This window comes from Haliotis cracherodii, unplaced genomic scaffold, assembly GCF_022045235.1.
Source record: "Haliotis cracherodii isolate W230 unplaced genomic scaffold, xgHalCrac1.p SCAF_9, whole genome shotgun sequence".
Classification (NCBI taxonomy): domain Eukaryota; kingdom Metazoa; phylum Mollusca; class Gastropoda; order Lepetellida; family Haliotidae; genus Haliotis; species Haliotis cracherodii.
The window spans coordinates 17,728,970-17,752,262 of NW_027266343.1; the positions used below are offsets into that span (position 1 = coordinate 17,728,970).

Sequence of the window (23,293 nt, forward strand, 5' to 3'; positions counted from 1 at the left end):
ACTCCGGTGGCAGTGACAGTGTACTTGACAGAGTTGTTGTGTCGATTTGATGTTTTGTCCTCAATTTAAAAGCCAGTATACACGGCCGAATGTACTTAATTACGCGAAAATGTCTGAATATGACCACAAAGAGTTGGTTACCAAGTATGAACTTCTGGCAAATGAGGTACGTATGTTATCTGTTGAAACATCGCTTCAGTCATTGTCCTGTTTTCGATCAAATCAATAGTGACATATTCATTTAATACGCTCCACTTTTTATCCAATCAAACACAATTATCATTGAAAGGTAGGTTGATATGAATGTTAAACTTCTCATGTAGATTGTGTTTGACATGACAGAACTTAATTTATAGAAACAATATTTGTTTTATAATTATATTGTGATATTTTCAGGGAAAAAACATGGTGAACTGAAACATTATTTCACTATCATATCTCCAATCGCTTTAGTTGTATTTAGAGCTGTTTGTGTAGACCAAAACAATTTTGCACGTTCGGAGTTCACTTTACTTAGACTTGTGGTAGTGTCTCAAAAGTTGTAAGTTGAAGTGGTACCACAGGGGCTTGTAACTCAAAAATAGCAGCTACAATATTGTCACACCTAATGTCAGTATACTATAAAAAAGGAAAGGGATGTACTGGAGACAACTCACGAAGTATGTTTGATGACAAATTCAACAATGTCAACACTAAATAGCCCATAAAACTATACACTCATTTCAAGCCAATACATTTAGCTACACAATGAGACATAAATGAAGAAAATCAAGGCCATACTTTTGTAGCTAGTGTCTTCAGAAGCTCAAATATTGTGATTTTTCTATTCCAAACCAAAATCCCTGCTCAGATTTTGTACCATTAACTTACAGATTTTTTTGTTTATTGGATTGTGGACACAAATACCACGTGCGAAACACGTTGAATCGATGGCACCTGTCAGCCCACCCATCATCATTTTTGCTGATGGTATAATGCGTTTACATACATTTATTCGTCTCATTAAGCCCTTTGCTGTGCACTGTCCTCCATAGACAACCTTGGCCCTGACATACCCCGTACTAATAAAAACCAATCTGCTCGGCTATAAATAAAATATTTTTTCACTACATCGTCTGCTAAACATGCTAAATGAATGGCGAGACTTTTTTCAGTGCGGGGTTTGTCAATGTGTAAAATGAGTCAATTTGTAAATTGCCTGATTCACTAAGACAAGTTACAAAATGCCTAAATATTTCTCTCTTTTAATAATTTGACTGAAACATCTGTCCATGTATTTGACAGTTTGACTGAAAAGTATGATAACAAATTGCAGTTGTGTTGATGTTGAATCTCATCACCCAGAGACTGAAAATATTAGGATTACAAGAAAATGATGGTCAATGTTGATTGACATAAAACAATATCAGAATCATTGCATCTTTGACATTTCTTTCTTTATTTCTAATCAGTTCTTATTGGGCACAAGTTTGACTGATTTACACATTAACTGCAGCCATGGTAACATACATGTCAAGGACGCTATCGCTATAAGCCACTATGGGTCACATTCACCTTGCTAGCCTTTATCAAGCTTCATGTACGACTTGCTGTGTCAAACTGTTTTCATTTAAATGATTGATTTCATGGGATAAAGTTTTTTTGTCCTGGGTTTACATAAGTATGTCAGTCCTCAGCATATGTACAAGTAAAGAGAAACTGGAACTATCATGTCCAGTCAAAATACTCAATACTCAATACTTTAAGTTTAAGGGTAATGACTAGAAATGAATTTTATTTTGAAAGACTCAAGGGCTCGAATCTACTATATAAAACATGCACTAGTGCAGACTATTATTGAAACATGCAACCTAATATTTATGACTACATGCACCAAGGTTCCATCTTTTTCAACCCCAGGAAGTGCTTGCATGTCTGGCATCATGATCAAGGTTCATACAAGCTTGAAAAAGTCAACCTTGAACATGTTGAAAAGCCTTGAATTTTTTGTGTCAACCTTGAAAAGTCTTCAAAATCATCAAAGTTGCTTGAAAAGCATTGAATTTTTACAAAATGACAGAAATCATGACAGACTTATTTATTTTATTTGTTGGTTGTGAAATAAATCTTGTTGGAGACTTTGTGATGTTCATACTGCTATATATAGGTCTGGTGACTAATATATAGTAAGCTGGATATAATAACCCTTCTAAAAAGCCTTGAAAATGACATTTGAAACCCTTGAAAAGCATTGAAAATGACATTTGAAACACTTGAAAAGCCTTGAAAATGACATTTGAAACTGACATTTGAAACACTTGAAAAGCATTGAAAATGACATTTGAAACACTTGAAAAGCCTTGAAAATGACATTTGAAACACTTGAAAAGCCTTGAAAATGACATTTGAAACACTTGAAAAGCCTTGAAAATGACATTTGAAACACTTGAAAAGCCTTGAAAATGACATTTGAAACACTTGAAAAGCCTTTAAAAGGCCCTGGAATGTAATGTTCCATATCTGTACAAACCTTGAATTGATGATTCTAACGGGTAATGATATGATGACATGCATGAACCAAGTCAGCAAGCCTGACCACCCGATCCCATTAGTCGCCTCTTATGACAAACATAGTCACCTTTTACCATGTTTACAGTAAGCATGGGTTGCTGAAGACCTATTCTACCCCGGATCTTCGTGGGTCATGTGTATCAGAAACTAGACTGACATTTAGTCCGTGAAATAGGCATGATAAAGATATCTTATTTAAGAATATATATCTACAAAATAAAAAGAATAAAATCCAAATGGAGCCCACAACAATCCTTAATCTCATAGAGCTGAGGCAGTGTAGACTTGCCAAATTTTAAAATTTCTCTCTCGAGCCTGGGAGACTAATCAGAAACCTCTGATTAGGTTTTATTACCATGATGTTTGACACAGCACCAATCTCATGCTCATGGGTTTCAGCATCAAGCTGAGACACCATGATATAACTGAACTATATTTCAAGGGACATAAAACATGACTCACTCAGGCTCTGACTGCCAGTGATGTTTCAGAAGGCAATGAAGATTGAAAATGTTAGGAGTGTAACAATATGTCAAACTATTGAACTATTGCAATTATTTGCCCTGTGATAGAACCATATCAATAGGAATTTACAAAATGTCAATAGTATCGTTGATAGTATGCATAACTATCAATAGTTTCAATAGTTGCAATTAGTTATAAATAATACATTTCATGCTAATATCAAACCTGTCTGTGTGGTTTGTTAGCAAGGATTACGACAACCTCAGAGCTTCTTTTCTTTGAGTTGCGACAGGGAGGAAAATGGCCATCTTTGAGATTGTCATCTATACTTACTGTATTCGACGTAATAAGCGCCCACGGCGATATTTGCTAATATATTGGCTAGTGAACAATACCAATTAGCACCCCTTCTGATTGATCAATGTACACAACACTTATTTATTTGCGTATAATACGCACTCGTGTGTTATATGCACCTTTAATTATGGGCAATTAAATTCCAGAAAAATGTATCTCTCGTATATTATACATTTCAGGTTGTCAGCATAAACCACAAAATTTATCTTTCAACTCTGTTTTTTTTTATCACCAACATGATATTCTAATAAGAGCCCCCTATTTCTAATTTTGAGAGCGCCCGGGGCGCTTATTACGTCGAATATGGTAATTCATTTCTATTACATTGATTAATATAATTGTCATGATTATCAAGCCTTAAAGTTGGTTTACTGCTACCACAATTCTATTGCAATAGTTGATAACTCCCGAAATAATACTGCAATAGCTGCCCTACTTCAATAGTGTGGGCAGCTATTGCAATACAATCGCATAGTGCAAATAGACCCAATAGCCAGCCCTAGGAAATATGGAGGATCATGCGCTAGAAACTTGGAGAATACCCTCTGATCTTTGACAAAGGATAGATTATGTCCTGAGTAAATTACCGTATTCGACATAATAAGCGCCCAGGGCGCTCTCAAAATTAGAAATAGGGGGCTCTTATCAGAATATACTTTTGGTGAAAAAAAACAGTTGAAAGATCGTAAATTTTGTGGTTTCTGCTGACAGCCTGAAATGATGCAAAAGAAAAGTCTGTGTGTATTATACACATTAGATACATTTTTCCAGAATTTAATTGCCCATAATTAAGGGTGCATATAACACACGAGTGTGTATTACACACAAATAAATAAGTCTTGTGTACATTGATCTATCGGAAGTGGTGCTAATTGGGATTGTTCACTAGCAATTATATTAGCAAATATCACGGAGGGCTCTTATCAGAGCAGGATGCTTAAAACTTCGAATACAGTAATTTTGTAAGTTCCGAGCCATGGTGAGGCACATTTAACATTATTTCATTCAGGCACAAAATGTGTAATTCTGAGTTGTAAACAGATTTCATCAGTCAAAAAACAGTAATTTAATAACATGGTAAATGGAAATACTGATTCTAATGTTGCCAATATTCCAGAACAATTCATGTAAGCTTTAGCTTCAATGTGTCCTACAAAATCAATTGGAAATACTATGTCTTTCACAGTCTGCTCCCATCTTAACCATGTTTATTGGCTATTCAACATTCTATGCATAACAATAGCAGAAACATTAGACCCTGAACATGTTGAAGAGACAGTGGTGAATATATGTATAATTATGTGCTTGACAGGTGGAACAGTATCCATGGTAACCATGCTGGGAAGTATTATAAAATATATTCTGATCAGCTTTGCTTCACACATACAATTCTCTTATCATGCTTATGGGCTTCGTACTGCTTACATTGAATTGTGCTTGGACTTCCACTGACACAGCGTCACATAGCATAATGTTTTATCTTATGTCATGTATATGTTGTAAAGGTGTAATTTGACCATGTAAAGAACATAAAAATATGTTACTTTTTACCTTCTTTTACTTACTTGTTGTGAAAATATAATCCAATATTTTGAACAGCATGCACATTGGACTGCCAACAGAAAAATAAAAAAAATGAATCAATTTTACCGTCTGTCATTTACATATTGTGAAAATATAATCCAATATTTTGAACAACAGCATGTTGCTGGACTGCCCACAGAAAGAGCTTTCAAAGATATTACTCTTTAGTTTATGTACCATGTGTACATTATGTGAAAATGTATTCCAATATGTTGAAGAAGAGCATGCTTACGTGAAGTTTTTGACCCTGTGGTAAACGTCTTAAATGTGTTGAGATTGTGAGTGGTGCCTTGATTGAGTTTCCTGGGAGGCACAGCTTGGAGGGTTGACGTGGGCCTGTGTTATTGATGATAGTGAACATCAAGGTCAGCCAGTGGAGATATCAGACCCTGCTTGTATGGATGACGACAGACAGGCTGTGATTGTCAAGGTGTTGTTCTTGATTCACATCAGATGGTTCCCTGATTGAACTGAATAGAGGAGCGGTGCATACATCGGAAGTTCCTGCATCAGACATTCTTTCTAATTGTCCTGCTAATCTAGGAAAGATTCTACAGATCAACTAAGTCAGTGATAATGGTAAAAAAGATTTATCATGTTGATGCATGATGGATCATTTCTGAAGGATTTGTGTAATTTGTGTCTGAACATGGGAATTCCACACTAAGAACTGTGAATCTCGAACAAGGAGATGACATTAACAATCACAGATTGCTGACATTAACAATCACAGATTGATGACATTAACAATCATGGAGACTTAACTCCATGACCTCAAGTGTACAGGACATCGTTTACCTGTGTACAAAAGCCGATGTTCACGCCCACTGCACGGACTGCTCCAATGGCAAGTCTACCACTACAGGACAGAGGGGAGGAGAAGAGGAGTCTCCTGGGCCCCGAGGACATGGAGAGCCTCGAGATCTACCTTGAGGTGTGGATGGGGCAGTTGTTGAAAATAATGTTTTGAAGCATGGTGCAAGGAGAATTTCCTTGAATCTCAGTGATATATTTCTCAGCATTTTGGGTCTTGCAGCATTACAAATTGGCTCTAGTCCTTGCCAAGTCCGTTTAGTGGACTAAAATGTTAGTTTCTACTGCTGGCTTGGTAGTGGTCCGTATCAGGAAATATGAAAGGGGATATAATGGCTATAGTTTGTTTGTTTGTTCTTTAACACCACATTCAGCAATATTCCAGCTATATGATGGCGGTCTGTAAAATAATCGATTCTGGACCAGACAATCCAGTGATTGACATCATGAGCATCGATCCACGCAATTGGAATCAATGACATGTATCAACCAAGTCAGCGAGTCTGACCACCCGATCCTGTTAGTCGCCTTTTACGACATGCATAGTCACCTTTTACAGCAGGTATGGGTTGCTGAAGACCTATTCTATCCCGGAATCTTCACAGGTCTATAATGGCTATAGGGTCAGTGAGGGATGTATTGGCTTGTCAAGCGAAGCACCACTGGGTTTCATGGAGAACTTAGGTCCCCTTCAATCTATGGTGGCTTAATGGTTGACTTGGTTGATTGAGAGTCAAACACCTGAACGGCATAAATTGTTGCTCATAATTTCAATCACTGGTTTGTGTGGTCTGGACTTGATTATTTACAGCTCGCCCTTATGTACCTTGAACGCTGACCATGCTGAAGGCAGCATTAAGCCAAACAAGCACATTCTTGATGTTCCTAGATATTGCAGGAGAATATGTCACCTGACATGGATTTTAGTGTTTAGTATCAGCTGTGCTTGCTAGTCTGATGGACATTTGACTAGTTTATATCGACTCCAGTTTCAGGCTCGTGGTTAAACATGCTCGAGTCACCAACTCCATTACTTTGACAAACTACTACGCAAGTCTGTTGTGTCTTGTCATGGTCCTGTGTCATGGTAGTGTGTCATGGTAGTGTGTCATGGTAGTGTGATGTGGACCTTGGGTGCATGGGTCTCATCATCCTGTATACTGCTTACTGTATTTCCTCTATTAGGCCCAAGGGTTCCAATGCAAGCCGGCCTCTGATTTGGCCATACGTTCTGTCCCAAAAATAGAAGCCATGTCTCTAATTGAGGGGGCAGTCGGGTAGCCTAGTGGTTAAAGCATTCGCGCGTCACACCGAAGACCCGGGTTCGAATCTTGACATGGGTACAATGTGTGAAGCCCATTTCTGGTGTCCCCCGCCGTGATATTGCTGGAATATTGCTAAAAGCGGCTTAAAACCATACTCACTCACTCACTCACTCTAATTTAGGCTGGGTCCATCATTTGATGATCATATTAATTTATGGCACTTCAGTTTGTAGAACTGCCTAGAATTTGGGATTCGGTAAGATAGTGCGTTGCCACTGTGCCAGCATTAAACAGGAAAGACGCCAGGTCTCTGATAGATGGTAGGTCAACGGCTTGTGTAAAATAAATAGACACACAGGCATCTAATAGGGGAAGTATGGTATATTGCACAACTACAATTATACAGTCCAGGAAGATACAGGATAGAATAGCTTCCAAGTATCAGCGTGCTTGTAATAAGGTTGTGCTCTGATGTTGACAGAGATGGCTTCACATAAGTACATTTGCTGACAAACAGGGTTCGATTCCCAACATGGGTACAATTTGTGAAGCTCTTTCTGGTGTTATATTGTGATACTGTTGGAGTATTGCTAAGAGTGGAGTAAACCCTGACTCACTCCTACATTAGGAAACCTGTCAATGGTTGCTGTATTCCAGTTCCAGATCTGCCGGCGGAAGCTGGAGAGCAAGAACGAAGCGCTGATGATCCTGAAGAAGGAGATGGACGAGTGCCGGAGTGAGCGCGACCAGTTCAAGCTGATGGCCGAGCAGCTCCGGGAACGCTACCAGGCTTTCAAGAAACAACTTGTGGGAAATGTGAGTGTCTTGAAGCTTTGTTCATTGTTGTTTATGCTTCGTGTTTTGTAGAGGTAATGTGTTCAAATTAGTATGTTTTATTCATGATTGGTTTTGTGTTTGTTACTCAACCCTTGAAAGGGGTACTTATATTTTTCTTACTATAACGCAACACAGGAAAGAACACTGATGGAATGTGTATTTATCTTTGTATGAACCTGGAATGAAGCTGTAAATGTGGCATTACTGAAAACTATTTGTATGAAAAAATCTCCAGGAAATCGGTCTCATAGGACCCCTAGCAAACATTGAATAGTATTGTATAGAATTATATATGACATGTGTACAAATAACGAAAACACAAATTCTGATAATCATGACAATTTTTCAAGGCCTGTTGCTGTTAACTGCTCTTATAGTCAACGCCATAAACTAACTGTTTTAGTCTACTAGTCCTTATAATAATAATCTATAGCAAAACCCTTAAAAATGGCAAATTTCTACTAGTCCTTATGATACCTTAACTATTGGTCAGTTTGGCAAGGACAATAGGACTAGTGACAATTTCTAACGCTGCTAGTCCTTGGCATGCTTGGCAGACTTGTTTGTGTTGCAGAGTATATACGAAGGAGAAACAAAATGCAATTAACTGAATAAAATTTTTCTATTCTTTATCGTTGTGTTCATGTAAAAGTAGAAATGAGAAAATAGCAGTAAATAACATGAGCCCAATCTGAAATACAAATTCTCATTGATAATTTTGCTAGTATTATTCATTATATTCATGATTATCATTGGTCATTGATTTATCATCTTTGATCAATCATGAAACAATTGAACATGTTAAAATTGGCAAATGAGTGGATTTCACTATTACACACATTTTACTCAGTATTTGTCTTAGTTGTTTGACATTGTAATGTATTTACCGAGTTTACAGTACAACTGTTACTTAGGAAGGAAATCTACAGGCATGATTCAGTGTGTGATGATATAACTATTATAAGTTGTAGCAGGATCACAAAGGGTGCATGGAACTCGCCTCCGGCTTGTGGTCTGAAAACTAGCGCAGGACGCATAAACATGATAAAACCACATGTACCTTGAGTGATCCTATTACAACAAACTTATCTTACTAACATGTTTTAATATGACATTGTAAAAGAATTATCCTTTTACAATGTCGTATTAGAACATGTCAGTAAGATAAGATAATTAAGAATTACAACAAATTCAAATTTGATAGAAAACAGCTGTGCGATGTCACGTGACTTTCATTGCCTTGTAAAAAGCGTGCAGCTTTTTGCTTCGAAGCGGGATATAAAGGATTTACTCTGCCTCTCAGGAATCCTTGGGCAGCCTTTCTTGTCCAATGGGGGGTATAATCTCTTTATTCTCCTGCTGAAAAATTTATTTCCCTCTATGGTTGGATTTTATCAAGATCACGTGGGCCAATCAGATCTCATCGTTCTGACGTGGAGGTATGATAAATCATTTTCTCATCCACAATTGGCTGCCATAGGAGATATGGCTTGAGTGAAATCAACTGATATCTACATTGTAGATATCGCTGCAATGAAATTGCATCACAGTGCTTTGCAGGCCATTGTTGTGTCATTGGTTACCATGACGTCAAAATCAAATGACATCACTAATGGCTCTGCTAGTGTTACTGAAGCTGTTAGCTGTACTGTTTACACTAAATACACTGATTATTACTGTCTACAAACTGAAAAAGTTGGAAGAATGATGTTGGATGATAAATATATAATTTCACTCTTGTGTCTTTCGATATGAAATATATGAACACTCGTTGATAAAACTTTTATCAACTCGTGTTCATATATTTGATATCAAAAGTCACTCGGGTGAGATTCTCTATATATACCATGGGTATATTCAAACTCTATGAATATTGTAAGATGTCTGGAGCTAGAAAGCTGTTATGTCATATATGTATAGTGACTATGGCTGACTACAGTATTTAACAATATTCCCACATATAAATTTTCTCTGTGTCTCACTGTACGTATTTCATTGTCACAGTCTCCGGCCGGCCAGGCCAACAACCACCATGACGCGGGATACTACATGGACATGCAGAATCAGGTAGTCCTCTAACTCAGCTAGGTCATGTGGCCTCAGTCAGTGTCAGTCACTGGTCAGTCTACCAGCCTGAACTTGTATTTTGTAGTTGCTGTGCATTGGCAAACTATCTGTATTGCTATTATATTGCAGTATGTTTTGTGATATGTTGGGAGCGAAAGTCTTTGACAGTGACTGACACTGATTGTACATGATGGACAATTAACCAGGGTAATAACGCAGTCGTGCATTTCAGGGTTAGAAACTAACAGTTTTTGTCCACTAGTCCTTATAATGATAACATATAGCAAAACCCTTAAAATGGGCCAATTTCTACTAGCCCTTAGGATACCTTTACTATTGGGCAGTTTGGTAAGGACTACAGGACTAGTGCCAATTTCTAACACTGCATTTTAGCATGTCCCAATGTGATCATGTTATTGAGTTGCCTGTGGATCAGATTGTGTTGTTGATTGTGTCTATCATGTCTGTGGCTATACGTGTGTCGCAGAGATTCATTATGAAATCTGATGACAAACATAACGCCTGTGAAGATCCGGGTAGACTACGTGTTCAGCAACCCATGCTTGTCGTATGACCTGACAATGCTTGTCGTAAGAGGCAACTAATAGGATAGGGTCTTCAGGCGCGCTGATTTGGTTGATGCATGTCATTGTGTCCCATTTGTGTAGATCGATGCTCACAATGTCAATCACTGGATTGTCTCGATTATTTCAGACCGTGTCATATAGCTGCAATATTGCTGAGTGCAATAAACAAAAAGACACACAGAGATAAATTACAATGAAATAAATTAGGGAAATGTAACACACATCTTTGAAACTTTTACCAAGGTTTTGCCTGTGGGGAATCACCTGTTCCATGCTTGTGACAAGAGGCAGCTGAAATAGGGGTTGGTTGCAATGGCGTGTTGTCTGTCATTATCCCCTGGCTGCAATGGTGCTCATGCCATCAACCTCTGGGTATCTGCTCCAGTCTTCATGATGTGCAGGCTGGCCATATATATACGTCCTGTACAATAGCTGATTGTGTTTTGGGATGTTCACTCACAGAACTTTCGGGGATGATTAATTTGAACCCAAGATCACCTGATATTGCTGGAACTGCCACACTCACCATTAACTCACCATGCTTACAACAATCAACTGGTTGCACCATTTGCACTCATTTTAAAAAAATGTAATGTCATTTTTTTCACGGAATGTTTTGACTGCAGAGTCTGGTGAAGTTGTTGTGTGAGACGAAGGAGAACAACAAATCGCTTCAGTTCGAGGCCGACGATCTCCGCCAGAAGCTGGCTGATGCTCAAGGTGACATCAAGGTGAGTGTACTTAATCATGTCTCTGTGTTTCTGCTGCACAAAAGATGAGGCAGTTACATTATGATGATCCCACAAAGCCATATCTGATCTAGTGAAACCCTTTCGAGGACGGAACTGTTAACAGTAATATCATCTGGATAACAAATCCAGGTTGTTCAGAATTTGGGCTGTTCTCCATAATATAACATGTTTTATGATTTCACTATCAGAGTGAAAAGTGAACCGGGTGCCTGATTTGTGTTTCATTTTTGAATTTTTCTTCTAGTGAAATTGTGTTTGCTCCTAAAATATTGTTGTCAAGTATGACATGAGGAACCGCCATTTCCTAGGATAAAGTACTTCAAGGTACATTGGCATGATTAGCCAATATAAATACAGTTATGTCTTCACAAATAAGTTTAGCAAGTAAAGCTGTTGGTGTTATTGGCAAATACATTAAGAAAAGTAATGCTATACTTAACTTATACCCTTCTCAAGGTGTTATCACATTTCTCCATCCTCATGCACATCTGACAAACGTACCGTAATTGAAAAGGATACGTCTCACATGGGATCACTCACAGGTATCCGCTCACCCAAGTCTTTTAAGAGTGGAATCTGAAGGACTTCATCGTTATGGCACTTTGTAGCTGTCACATTCATTTTGAATGATGTCTGCATATTTCAGTGTTTTGGTCCCATGACAATTGCTATGAAAGTTATATATTGTCATGTATTTTTCAACCCCACCAACTATAATCATGATAATATTTTGTGGCCATTTGGATATTTTTTGTATTGTAGTTATATTTATTTTATGACCACTGACCCTGTTATGGCAAGAAATATCTAAAATTTCGATTTAGAAAAAAGTCAAGGGTGAACATTTTGAAGTGGTTAACAAAAGAAAAAATGACAACAAGACCAGAAGGGGAATATTTATGTTTGTCACACGGAAAAATGCAGTGGAATTTATGATATTTGGTTACATAAAACAGGAATGGAAATTACCACTTGTCCTCTACCCCAGACCAGTTTCGTTGGTGTTAAAGGTATCATAAGGGCTAGTAGAACTTTGAATATTTTCGGGTTTTTTGGACTAGTAGACCTTCATTTCATGTGTTCCTCACATGTGCCCCTCATTTCATGTGCCCCTCACATGTGCCCCTCATTTTATGTGCCCCTTACATGGACACCGCCTTTTATGTGCCCCTCACACATTGGGCCCCTCATTTCATGTGCCCCTCACATTGGGCACCTCATTTTATGTGCCCCTCACATTGGGCACCTCATTTTATGTGCCCCTCACATTGTGACCCTCTTTTCATGTGCCCCTCACATGTGACCCTCTTTTCATGTGCCCCTCACATGTGACCCTCTTTTCATGTGCCCCTCACATGTGACCCTCTTTTCATGTGCCCCTCACATGTGACCCTCTTTTCATGTGCCCCTCACATGTGACCCTCTTTTCATGTGCCCCTCACATGTGCCCCTCATTTCATGTACCCCTCACATGTGACCCTCTTTTCATGTGCCCCTCACATGTGACCCTCTTTTCATGTGCCCCTCACATGTGACCCTCATTTCATGTACCCCTCACATGTGACCCTCTTTTCATGTGCCCCTCACATGTGACCCTCATTTCATGTACCCCTCACATGTGACCCTCATTTCATGTACCCCTCACATGTGCACCGCCTTTTCATGTACCCCTCACATGTGACCCTCTTTTCATGTGCCCCTCACATGTGACCCTCTTTTCATGTGCCCCTCACATGTGCCCCTCATTTCATGTACCCCTCACATGTGACCCTCTTTTCATGTGCCCCTCACATGTGCCCCTCACATGTGACCCTCTTTTCATGTGCCCCTCACATGTGCCCCTCATTTCATGTACCCCTCACATGTGCCCCTCACATGTGACCCTCATTTCATGTACCCCTCACATGTGACCCTCTTTTCATGTGCCCCTCACATGTGACCCTCTTTTCATGTGCCCCTCACATGTGACCCTCTTTTCATGTGCCCCTCACATGTGACCCTCATTTCATGCGCCCCTCACATGTGACCCTCTTTTCATGTGCCCCTCACATGTGACCCTCATTTCATGTGCCCCTCACATGTGACCCTCTTTTCATGTACCCCTCACATGTACCCCTCATTTCATGCGCCCCTCACATGTACCCCTCATTTCATGTGCCCCTCACATGTGCCCCTCATTTCATGTACCCCTCACATGTGCTCCTCATTTCATGTACCCCTCACATGTGACCCTCATTTCATGTACCCCTCACATGTGCCCCTCATTTCATGTACCCCTCACATGTGCCCCTCATTTCATGCGCCCCTCATTTCATGTACCCCTCACATGTACCCCTCACATGTACCCCTCATTTCATGTACCCCTCACATGTGCCCCTCATTTTATGTTCCCCTCACATGTGCCCCTCATTTCATGCGCCCCTCATTTCATGTACCCCTCACATGTGCCCCTCATTTCATGTACCCCTCATTTCATGTACCCCTCACATGTGCCCCTCATTTTATGTTCCCCTCACATGTGCCCCTCATTTCATGCGCCCCTCATTTCATGTACCCCTCACATGTGCCCCTCATTTCATGTACCCCTCACATGTACCCCTCATTTCATGTACCCCTCACATGTGCCCCTCATTTCATGTACCCCTCACATGTGCCCCTCATTTTATGTACCCCTCACATGTGCCCCTCATTTCATGTGCCCCTCATTTCATGCGCCCCTCATTTCATGGGCCCCTCACATGGGCAACTCAGAGTTGTCACAGCTGAGCATAACGTTCTTGAATATATTTTTACATACAATTGTCTTTAGACCTGTCAGGACTTCTCGGATAACCAGCTGCAGTTTTATCAGAATTGATAATGGGTTAGAAAATGTACAAACCAGTATCCAGGTTTAATATTATTAATAATCATTTGGATAACATCACCATAAAATACTTACAAAAAGGCACTGAATCCAAAGTTTGCAACAGTCTATGAATGGCATAAATCATTTATAATCTGCTGGTGCTATATCAATCTCGTCACAGTCCTTATTTGTTGCTAAACGCCGCATTCAGCAATATTCCAGCTATATGACGGTGGTCTGTAAATATTCGAGTCTGGACCAGACCATCCAGTGATTGACATCATGAGATATGATAACATGCATCAACCAAGTCAGTGAGTCTGACTACTTGATCCCATCAGTTACCTATTACGATACTCTCACTCTATCATAAGTCTGTGAAAGATTGTCACACAAAACTTGTCTTGATCACACAAGAGAGAGAGACTTGATACAGTTTGTCCTATCTATAAGACGGATATATATTTACAACATGATAAAGTTAGGTGTTATTACCCACCCTATTGATTTCATGGAAGCGGTGCTGTCACAGATTTCCAATCTACGTCATGTGTCAACATTGCTGTACATAATCTCTGCTCATGCACAGATGGAAGCCAATTGATTAACTGATATCAATATTTCAGACAGGCAACGTGTTGGAGTGTTGATTTGATATCATGATAAATCTGTGGCCCAGTTTTTGCCTACCAGTAGGGGTTGAACATTTATGAAAAATGTGACTTGACCAAAGGCAAGTATGACCAACATTCTTACTTGCCTTATTTTACAAGGTACTTGCCCAAAATAAAGCTAATAAACTCAGTAAAATGTTACATCTACAGAACTGACAATCAGAGATACACCTGTCCTCCATGGATTTCTCTTATAAAAGAGTGCAACTGACCCATTTGTCTTATTTATTCAACATCAATACAGTGATCCCTCGCTATTGCCCCCTTAAATACAGCTATTTATATATATTTTTAGTAAATTCAAGTTTTACACAGCTCCAGATAAGCTTTTGGTGTTGTGGGTATTTTACCCATGCATTTTAAAATCATTGGGTATCAGTAATTCTATCTGGGTATTCAAATTTCTGTTACCCACTAGTTTTTACACATGTGGGTATTTAAGTTAAATATTTAAAAACACTATTCATCTAGTCCCTGCAAATTGGTGTCTTGTGGGTTCGAGAGCTTTGTAGGACTCAAAAATACCACGATACTTCCACAAGAAAGTGTGATGGCAAATGATCATGATGTAACTGTCATCGTGGCATTTGGCAAGGTTGACGGAATGTCCGTATATAATTTCAAAATAAGTTGCTGATTTTCTAATCGAATACGCAGAATTACCTCACAATATTTTTATTCAGCACAAGTTTTATTTTTGTAGCGTATCTGTAATGTTTGTTGCGTATTTCATACGCTTGGATTTTATTTTACTGCATATTTCTGCATTTCTGAGGTGTATTTCACGCAGATACTTAGCTTATCTGGAGCACTGTTTACACTGACCGATGCTGACACAATGTTCTTTTCCTCATCGCAAAAAACCCAACATTACCAGCTGATCACTGCGAGCAGATAACACTGGAAATACTAATAAACAAATCCAAACTGAAGTCCAAAATTTAGTCCTATCATTACACTGTGGATGATATACGGTTATGAAAACATGTTCATTGTATATCTGGACTTATGTTTGTAGGATATTTTATTCAAAATTTTATTCAATGTTGTCAGATTAATTTCAACAACCACAGTCAGATCCTTATTGATGCCTTGAAAAAACTTCAGTTGACAGGGAATGGATACTTATATTATAAATGCTATAGTTTGACTCGTTGAAAGTCATATTTGTTGTCGTAAATTCCAAGAAATGTAGTCACATCCCATGTCCAAGAAGCATGTGCCACATATGGAAGTGTTTCAATGATTTATCAATGAAACAAGCCTGTTTCTCGTTGTTGACCTGCCTGACATGGAGGTACATCAGTGCACCGTTGCATCGTGAGTTTTCATGCGACGATCGATATACGATATGATACGTTTCTTCTGTATCATGTACCTGCTAAACTAAATTACTTACTTGTTAAATTACCCCCACCCCAGTATTTTTGTCATTCAAATATTACAAAATTTGTTGTAATTAGCTTTGCGAGTTCACTTCTAAAAAAAGCCACTACGAACATGTGTCTACAGCTAGCTTTTCCTTTGGAATCTGCTCTGAAATATTTATAGTCAAGAAGTTTCAACGTGATTTTATGTAAACGTGCGTATCATAATCCATATTGTATCGTGACCCATGTATCATGATACGTATTGTATCGTGACCTATGTATCATTCACCCCTACTCAAAAGGAGTAAAAGAAGTCTGGGTTTTTCGTCTGACTTGGTAATCTGTCATGGCTGGTAGGTATTAATAATAGACAGCTGTGTGTGTTCTTTAACATGTTTAACTTGTTTCGTGTAGTAGGGGTGGTGGGGTAGCCTAATGGTTAAAGCATTCACTCATCACGCCGAAGACCCGGGTTCAATTTTCCACATGGGTACAATGTGTGAAGCCCTTTGCCCATGTTCCCTGCGTAATATTCCTGGAATATTGCTAAAAGCTGCGTAAAACAATACTCACTCATTTTGCATAGTATACATGATAATAGCTGAATTGTCAAGATATGTTGAAATTTCAAGATATATATATATTTGGGCCATTCAAATATATGTATAAGAATAGCCCAAATAGGAGTCAGTAGTCTTTAGTGCAGACATATTGAGTAAGTTTTATCTATGTCCCAGGATCAGTAGAATCTGTTGTCATTTCAGCTATAGAAATAAACATAATAGCCTGACTATTTCTGTAAGTCTGCACAGGCTTTTTCTATTGTTTTACATTTATCTTCCCTCAACCATAACTAGCATTCTGTGACCTTCTGTATGATATTCTTTATTGAAACCTTAGGGACCAGTTCAAAAGTTTGATGTTAGATAAAAATCTTAATTCCTAAAGTTTAGGGAGGGGGAGGTGGTGGTTAGTGGCCCTGCAAGTTTTCAATTCCAAAAATTAACTTACCTGATTTCTCATTGTTTTATACAGTATTTGAACTAAACCAATCCCATTTTCATTCTTTGCACAAGGTAGGGTTTTATCATCACCGGCAATAGTCCATCTAGTGCAGTGCGTAATATATGATAACAGTTTTGGTCTATAAAAACCCTTTAAGTGATTATCAATACCAAATAAATGGACTTCATTCGATAAACATTCACAAAAAAACAGGACAAAACACAACAGTGCATGCCAGAAGAGGCCACAAAACTCGGAATTTCAACATTTTCCAAATCAAACTTTTGAACTGGTCCCTTAAGCATTGTAAACAGACCAAATAACAACATGTGTTACAGCTGCCACCAGCAGTGTTTCCTGAATGAAAAATAGGAAACAACCCACATTTTCAATGAGCCTAATGCAGTGTGTGAATGTTGACTGATGGTTGTCTCGGTACTTAGAATGTACCCCACAGATCAAGTCGGTTTGACTCCACCTCAAGGCTGTGTCGTTATGTGCTATTGATGTATGGGACGTGTGACAACATTTTTGAAAGGTGTAACTTCTGGCTTTGTAGATTCAAACAGCGATACGCTGATAGCCTGAACACCTGTTGCACATATTTAATTATAATAGTGTTTGAATCTTTTTTATTTGAATGGGAAATCAACACATTTGTTCGCTTTGTCTGGTTTATATGCATGAAAATGTTGATTTTTTAATTTTGTACGTATCGCCATATTTATCTGGGTAATCATGGTAATAAATTTACTAGTAATGTCTTTTTGTAATGTAATGTACATTTAGCCACAATATAATACATATCTCTATATAAGGGTCATGTAATGTACCTTCGCCTCCGTGGAGAGGAGAGCAGAAGGTCCGGGGTTCGATCCCCGACAACGTCATACCAAAAGACGTTAAAAGATGGTACTTGTTGTTACCCTGTATGGCGCTCGGCATTAAGGGCCTAAAACGAGGACTGGTCGGCTCGGAGTCAGTATACTGTGTCTGAGTGGGGTATTCATGTTAAACTGCAGCATGGTATCTCAGTGAGCTAGCACTATAAATCGGCATCAGTCCGGACTAGTACAAGCAGCCACACAAACACACACACGTACATGCTTGTCGCTATATAAGTGCAATAATCTTGGACGCGACATTAAACCCCATCTCACCTCACCTCATGTAATGTACATTTAGCCACGATATCATACTCACCTCACTAGTAGGGTCATGGTGAGATACACTTACAGGGATAGAACTTAACACAAGCCTGGGGTCAGTATAGATTTCCTAATTTTCCCATTGTTTTAACATTGCAAGGGTATTTTACCTTTACCCAGGCTAGTAGTAAAACTTTTGAGTTCAGTTCTAACCCTGACTTAGCCATGATGTGACACACATTACAGTAATCTATGAAGTTTATCTTTTCAACACGATTATTATCACCTCTGAATGATCGGCCAGTTGGTCACTGATGACAAACACCTAATCTCCACGAGTTCATTAACAAGTTCGGAAATCTCCCCCATCACGTTGATCGTGTCAAGCCATTTTGACGTCCTTTACTTGAAGTAAAAGTTTTGATGCACTGTGACTGACTTAGAGGTAGTTTGTAACCAAACTTCAAAAGATTTTACTGTGCAACAATTTGAGCATACTTTCATAAAGTTTGGCCCTCACTCTATGAAGGATCATACGTTAATAAATTCACACAAAGTGAAAGTCAATTCTCGAATAACTGCATGATATGATACTCATATGATTGCAAATGGTATGACAATGCAGGAACCTAACGTGAGTAGATTACTTACTGGATGACACAGATTACTTACTAGTTTGATCATGTTGATGCCAATCTGTTTACTGACTACAGTGTGAAATAATCACTCACTGATATGATATTTACTTTACAGTTGTTACGAGAGCAGATAGCCAGACAGCGAGTGGGCACCACGGATGAAGGTATCAACACTCGGCACTTCCCGGCGTACGAGAGAGAGGATCTGGTGGCCCAGCTAGAGGCAGCCAGAGAACAGGTCAGTTCGGGACGGTCAACTGAGAGATCAGTGACCATGGTCATGCAGTGTTTGCGATTCCTTGTGCCAATCATACAATGTAGGGTGGTGTCGGATAACTCGGGTACTCGGGCCGGTTGGTTTCTGAGATGGACCCGGGTACTCTCACGACTAACCGGAGCCCCATAATGCAGGGGGATATAGTCGACGCCTCATCTGTCTGTCCATCTGTCCGTAACTATTTCCTTTCCGGAGCGTAACTTGAAAACCGTGAAAAAATTAGCAAATATATCAAACAGATCCTGAAGTGGTGACTTTTGCTATTTTCAGATTTTTGGCATTTTTATTTTTCTTGATTTCCTTGGGAATGATTTGGACTTAATGGTGTGTTTGTGTGGACCATATCTCTAAAACTAATAGGTACTCTTTCCTGAATCTGTGAACAAACAAAGACCAGGTTGTCAACTGGTGCCTTTTGCTATTAAGGGATTTTTAGAATTTATATTTTTCTGTTTACATGGTAACAAGATTAATTTTGACTCTGTTTATAGTTGTGTGTACCTAAACATAGAAATACAAAGTTCCGTATCCCAATTCCATGATGTTGTTTTGATAGCTCAATAACTACTTCTGTATCACGAACAGATAGATTAGATAGAAATTCTCTCATCAAGTTGTACTTAAAGTAACAGTCAGATGATTTGTTCTTTCGAATTTGTGGGGGACTGGGGGGATTTGTCATTGTTCATGATGATGATGATGATGATGATGATGATGTATATTGTTGACAGTACCTGCAGCTAGAGAGAGACCTACAGCAGGTGCTTGATGAGAAGGAGGAGCAGGTGACAGAGAGGGACGCCTACAAGACCAAGTATGAGCGCCTCAACACAGAACTCAACTACATCCTCAAGGGCGATGAGAAGAAGATTGTTGACATTGATGCTTTGGTTAATGAAAACAAGTAAGTCTTTACTTAAGGAGGTGATGATTTATGTGATTATGGTGGCCAAGAAAATAATTGAGTCTTGGTCCTCAGTACTCCTTTCCTATCATCAAGTAATGATTGATGGAAGGATCATGTGGTTGTACCGGATATAAATGTGACAAATAGTTCAGATATGGGTAGCCACCTCGAAAGGACTGACTTACAGCTCCAACTTGGCTTATTGTGTTCTGGCCATTGCTTATGCTATCACTTATTTACCTAGTCCAGGCTGAGGCACTTACACAGTAAACGTTGCTGACGAGAAGATCAAGCAACATCCACTAACTATTTGCTTGCATGTTTGCTACCTCTTAGAGACAGTATTTAGCTTGTAGTGTATTTATATTTTACCATTAACATTCACTCACTCATTCCTGACTGCCTGTCCGCGTCATACCAAAAGACATTAAAAGATGGTACTTGTTGTTACCCTGTCTGGCGTTCGGCATAAGGGGTTAAAACAAGGACTGGTTGGCTCGGAGTCAGCATACAGTGTCTGAGTGGGGTATTCATGTTAAACTGCAGCATGGTATCTCAGTGGGCTTGCACTATAAATCGGCATCAGTCCGGACTAGTACAAGCAGCCACACACACACGTACATGCACGTCGCTATATAAGTGCAATAATCTTGGACCAACGTTAAACCCCATTTCACCTCACCTCATCTGAGATTTGGGTTAGAATATGTCTTCAGCAACCCATACTCTCCGTAAAAGGCGACTATGCTTGTCGTACGAGGCAACAAACAGGATCAGGGGGTCAGACTTGCTGACTTGTTGATGCATGTCATCATATTCCAATTGTGTGGATCACAATGTCAATCAGTGGATTGTCTAGTCCATGCCTCATGCCTAACCACACTCCCATGTTTTTCTTGTCTGCCATGAGCCAGTAGTGTAGGGTGGTGTAAGTTTCAAGCAGACAGTTGACTATCGCTAGCTCCACCATTGCTGTGTCACTGATTGTCTGCATGTTTGGTGCAGGTATCTCCTGGAGAGGCTGAAGCAGATGGAGGAGGAGAAGACAATGGCCATGGCTACGGTGTCCAAGTACAAGGTGATGCATAGTTAATTAGGATGGTACTCCAGTTGACAAGCATACATTATTGCCGGAGTGGTGGCACATGGTCCTGTGTACAGCACAGTTGACAGATCAGGTGAAGTTAGGCACCGTTGGTCCTGGAGAGTAGTTGGATCCACGTTTGGTAGCTTGACTCCTGAGAGCTTCTAGAACTCTGCTCCTGCCCCACACTGTTTGTTTGTTTGTTTGTTTGTTTGTTTGTTTGTTTGTTTGTTTGTTTGTTTGTTTGTGGTTTAACGCCACACTCAGCAATATTCAAGCTATATGACGGCGGTCTGTAAATAATCAAGTCTGGAAAAGACAATCCAGTTTTTGACATCATCAGCATCGATGCACCCAATTGGGATACGATGACATGATTCAACCAAGCGCTCCACACTGAAGTTGCACATATGGTGTCTCATTCTATGGCAAGTAATTCTGTTCGAAATGTGCCTCTGTTCACCCAGCAGTGAATGGGTAACAAGTAGGGTGAGATGGTAGTGTGACTGTTAACCTTCTAGCACCTCAAAGGCAGCTTGGGTTGCATACTCCCCAGGGAGCTGAGAATGAAAATGGAGTGCACAGTGATCCACTGACAAGAGTTCTAATAATGTAGCGCCATGAGCTCTTTGTGAATCTGGTGTGTCATACATGGATTTATGCATGTGTCGTCCATGTGGACTGGTTGTGATTGTTCAGTAAATAGTAACTGGGCACTGACTGTTCCAGAGCATGTTGGAGAGGAAGAAGAACAAAGGCATACTGAAGCTTGGCCAGAGTCGGAGTGGCGGCCTGGTCATCTCACAGAAACAGGGTAGGGTTGCGATGTCATGTTGCACTGGCATCAAGCCAAAGAAATCTTTAAACCCCCAGTACCAGTGCTAGTCCAGGTCAAGGGATTTCAACAGAGATGGTGGGAACGAAACTCCTAATTATGAGTTTACCAATACTTGGATGGGAAAATCTACAACATTTTCCTGAATATTGGAGAGAAATTGTACTGTTCACCAAATTTATTTCTAACAATATGCTGCATGACTTCATGAGCGAATGACATTGGAATGGTTGAGAGAATGTATGAACATCATGACTTCATATTGATTCATTGATGAATAAATATATGAGTTAGTGGATGAATTGATTGATGAATTTGATTGATGAATTAATGGATGAATTTAAAGTTTTAATAGATGAATTAATGGATATATATGAATTGATTGATGAATTAATGAATTGATTGATAAATTAATGGATAAATTAATTGGAGAATTAATAGATTAATGGATGAATATTTCGATGAATTAATGGATGAATTAGTGGATGAATTAAGGGATGAACTAGTGGATGAACTAGTGGATGAACTGATACATTGATTGATGAATTGTTCAGCCCTCAGCTGCTGTTGCACTGATGTTGATGTTGTGCCTGTGTGTCCACAGTTCAGCACATCCTGCAGAGTCAGACGGGCATCCCAGCCACGCCCCAGTCGATGGCGGACCTCCAGGGTCTGTGCAGCGCCCTGCTCGACACCATCAACGACAAGAGTCTGGCGCTGTCACATCAACGCAAGACAAACAAGTAAAGCCTTATCAAGCATTTGAAACCTGAGAAGTAGAACATTTTTTCCTAGAGAAATTGATCATTTATAAGGCGTATTACAAGGGGTCTGGGGTATTTAAAAAAAATAAAAATTTTCAGGCGAACAATTATAATTTGTTTGTAAAATCTGATTATTACTTTTTTCCAGTATTTTCAGGAACAAATTACTTTTTAAGATAAATATCCTTAAAAAACACCTTTCTGTCCAGGATTCTCGGAAACCGTGTGTCTGAACTGGAGAAGAAGCTGAAGACGCTGGAGGTGGCTGGGTTGTGGAACGTCCCAGGTAATCAGGGGTTCGAGGAAGGTGCGTAGATGACAATGTGACTAGGTGGAGGCTCTGGGATGGCCATGTAGAGCATGCCAAATCTACTTTTACCTTCTGGATGCAGAACCCTGGAACCTTGCAGTTTCTCCTGTCTTTGGTCTTTGTTTTGATGGTATTGTATGGAGGTGATGTTGGGTA

General features: G+C 39.5%; 1 protein-coding gene across 3 annotated transcripts in view; it reads left to right on the top strand.

Moving 5' to 3' along the window:
* The window catches only part of LOC139452444 (coiled-coil domain-containing protein 149-like), a 33,578-nt gene continuing 10,285 nt past the window's right edge, over positions 1-23,293 (top strand). For 2 of the 3 annotated variants that reach the window (XM_071233920.1, XM_071233922.1), the window contains exons 1-10: positions 1-166; positions 7,692-7,850; positions 9,876-9,938; positions 11,152-11,256; positions 19,076-19,198; positions 19,969-20,141; positions 21,150-21,222; positions 21,958-22,042; positions 22,668-22,806; positions 23,037-23,134. In XM_071233920.1, the coding sequence (XP_071090021.1) occupies positions 50-166; positions 7,692-7,850; positions 9,876-9,938; positions 11,152-11,256; positions 19,076-19,198; positions 19,969-20,141; positions 21,150-21,222; positions 21,958-22,042; positions 22,668-22,806; positions 23,037-23,134 (1,135 nt within the window). In that variant the 5' untranslated portion in view covers positions 1-49. The remainder of the gene's footprint in view (positions 167-7,691; positions 7,851-9,875; positions 9,939-11,151; positions 11,257-19,075; positions 19,199-19,968; positions 20,142-21,149; positions 21,223-21,957; positions 22,043-22,667; positions 22,807-23,036; positions 23,135-23,293) is intronic. The other variant, XM_071233921.1, reaches the window with a different exon arrangement.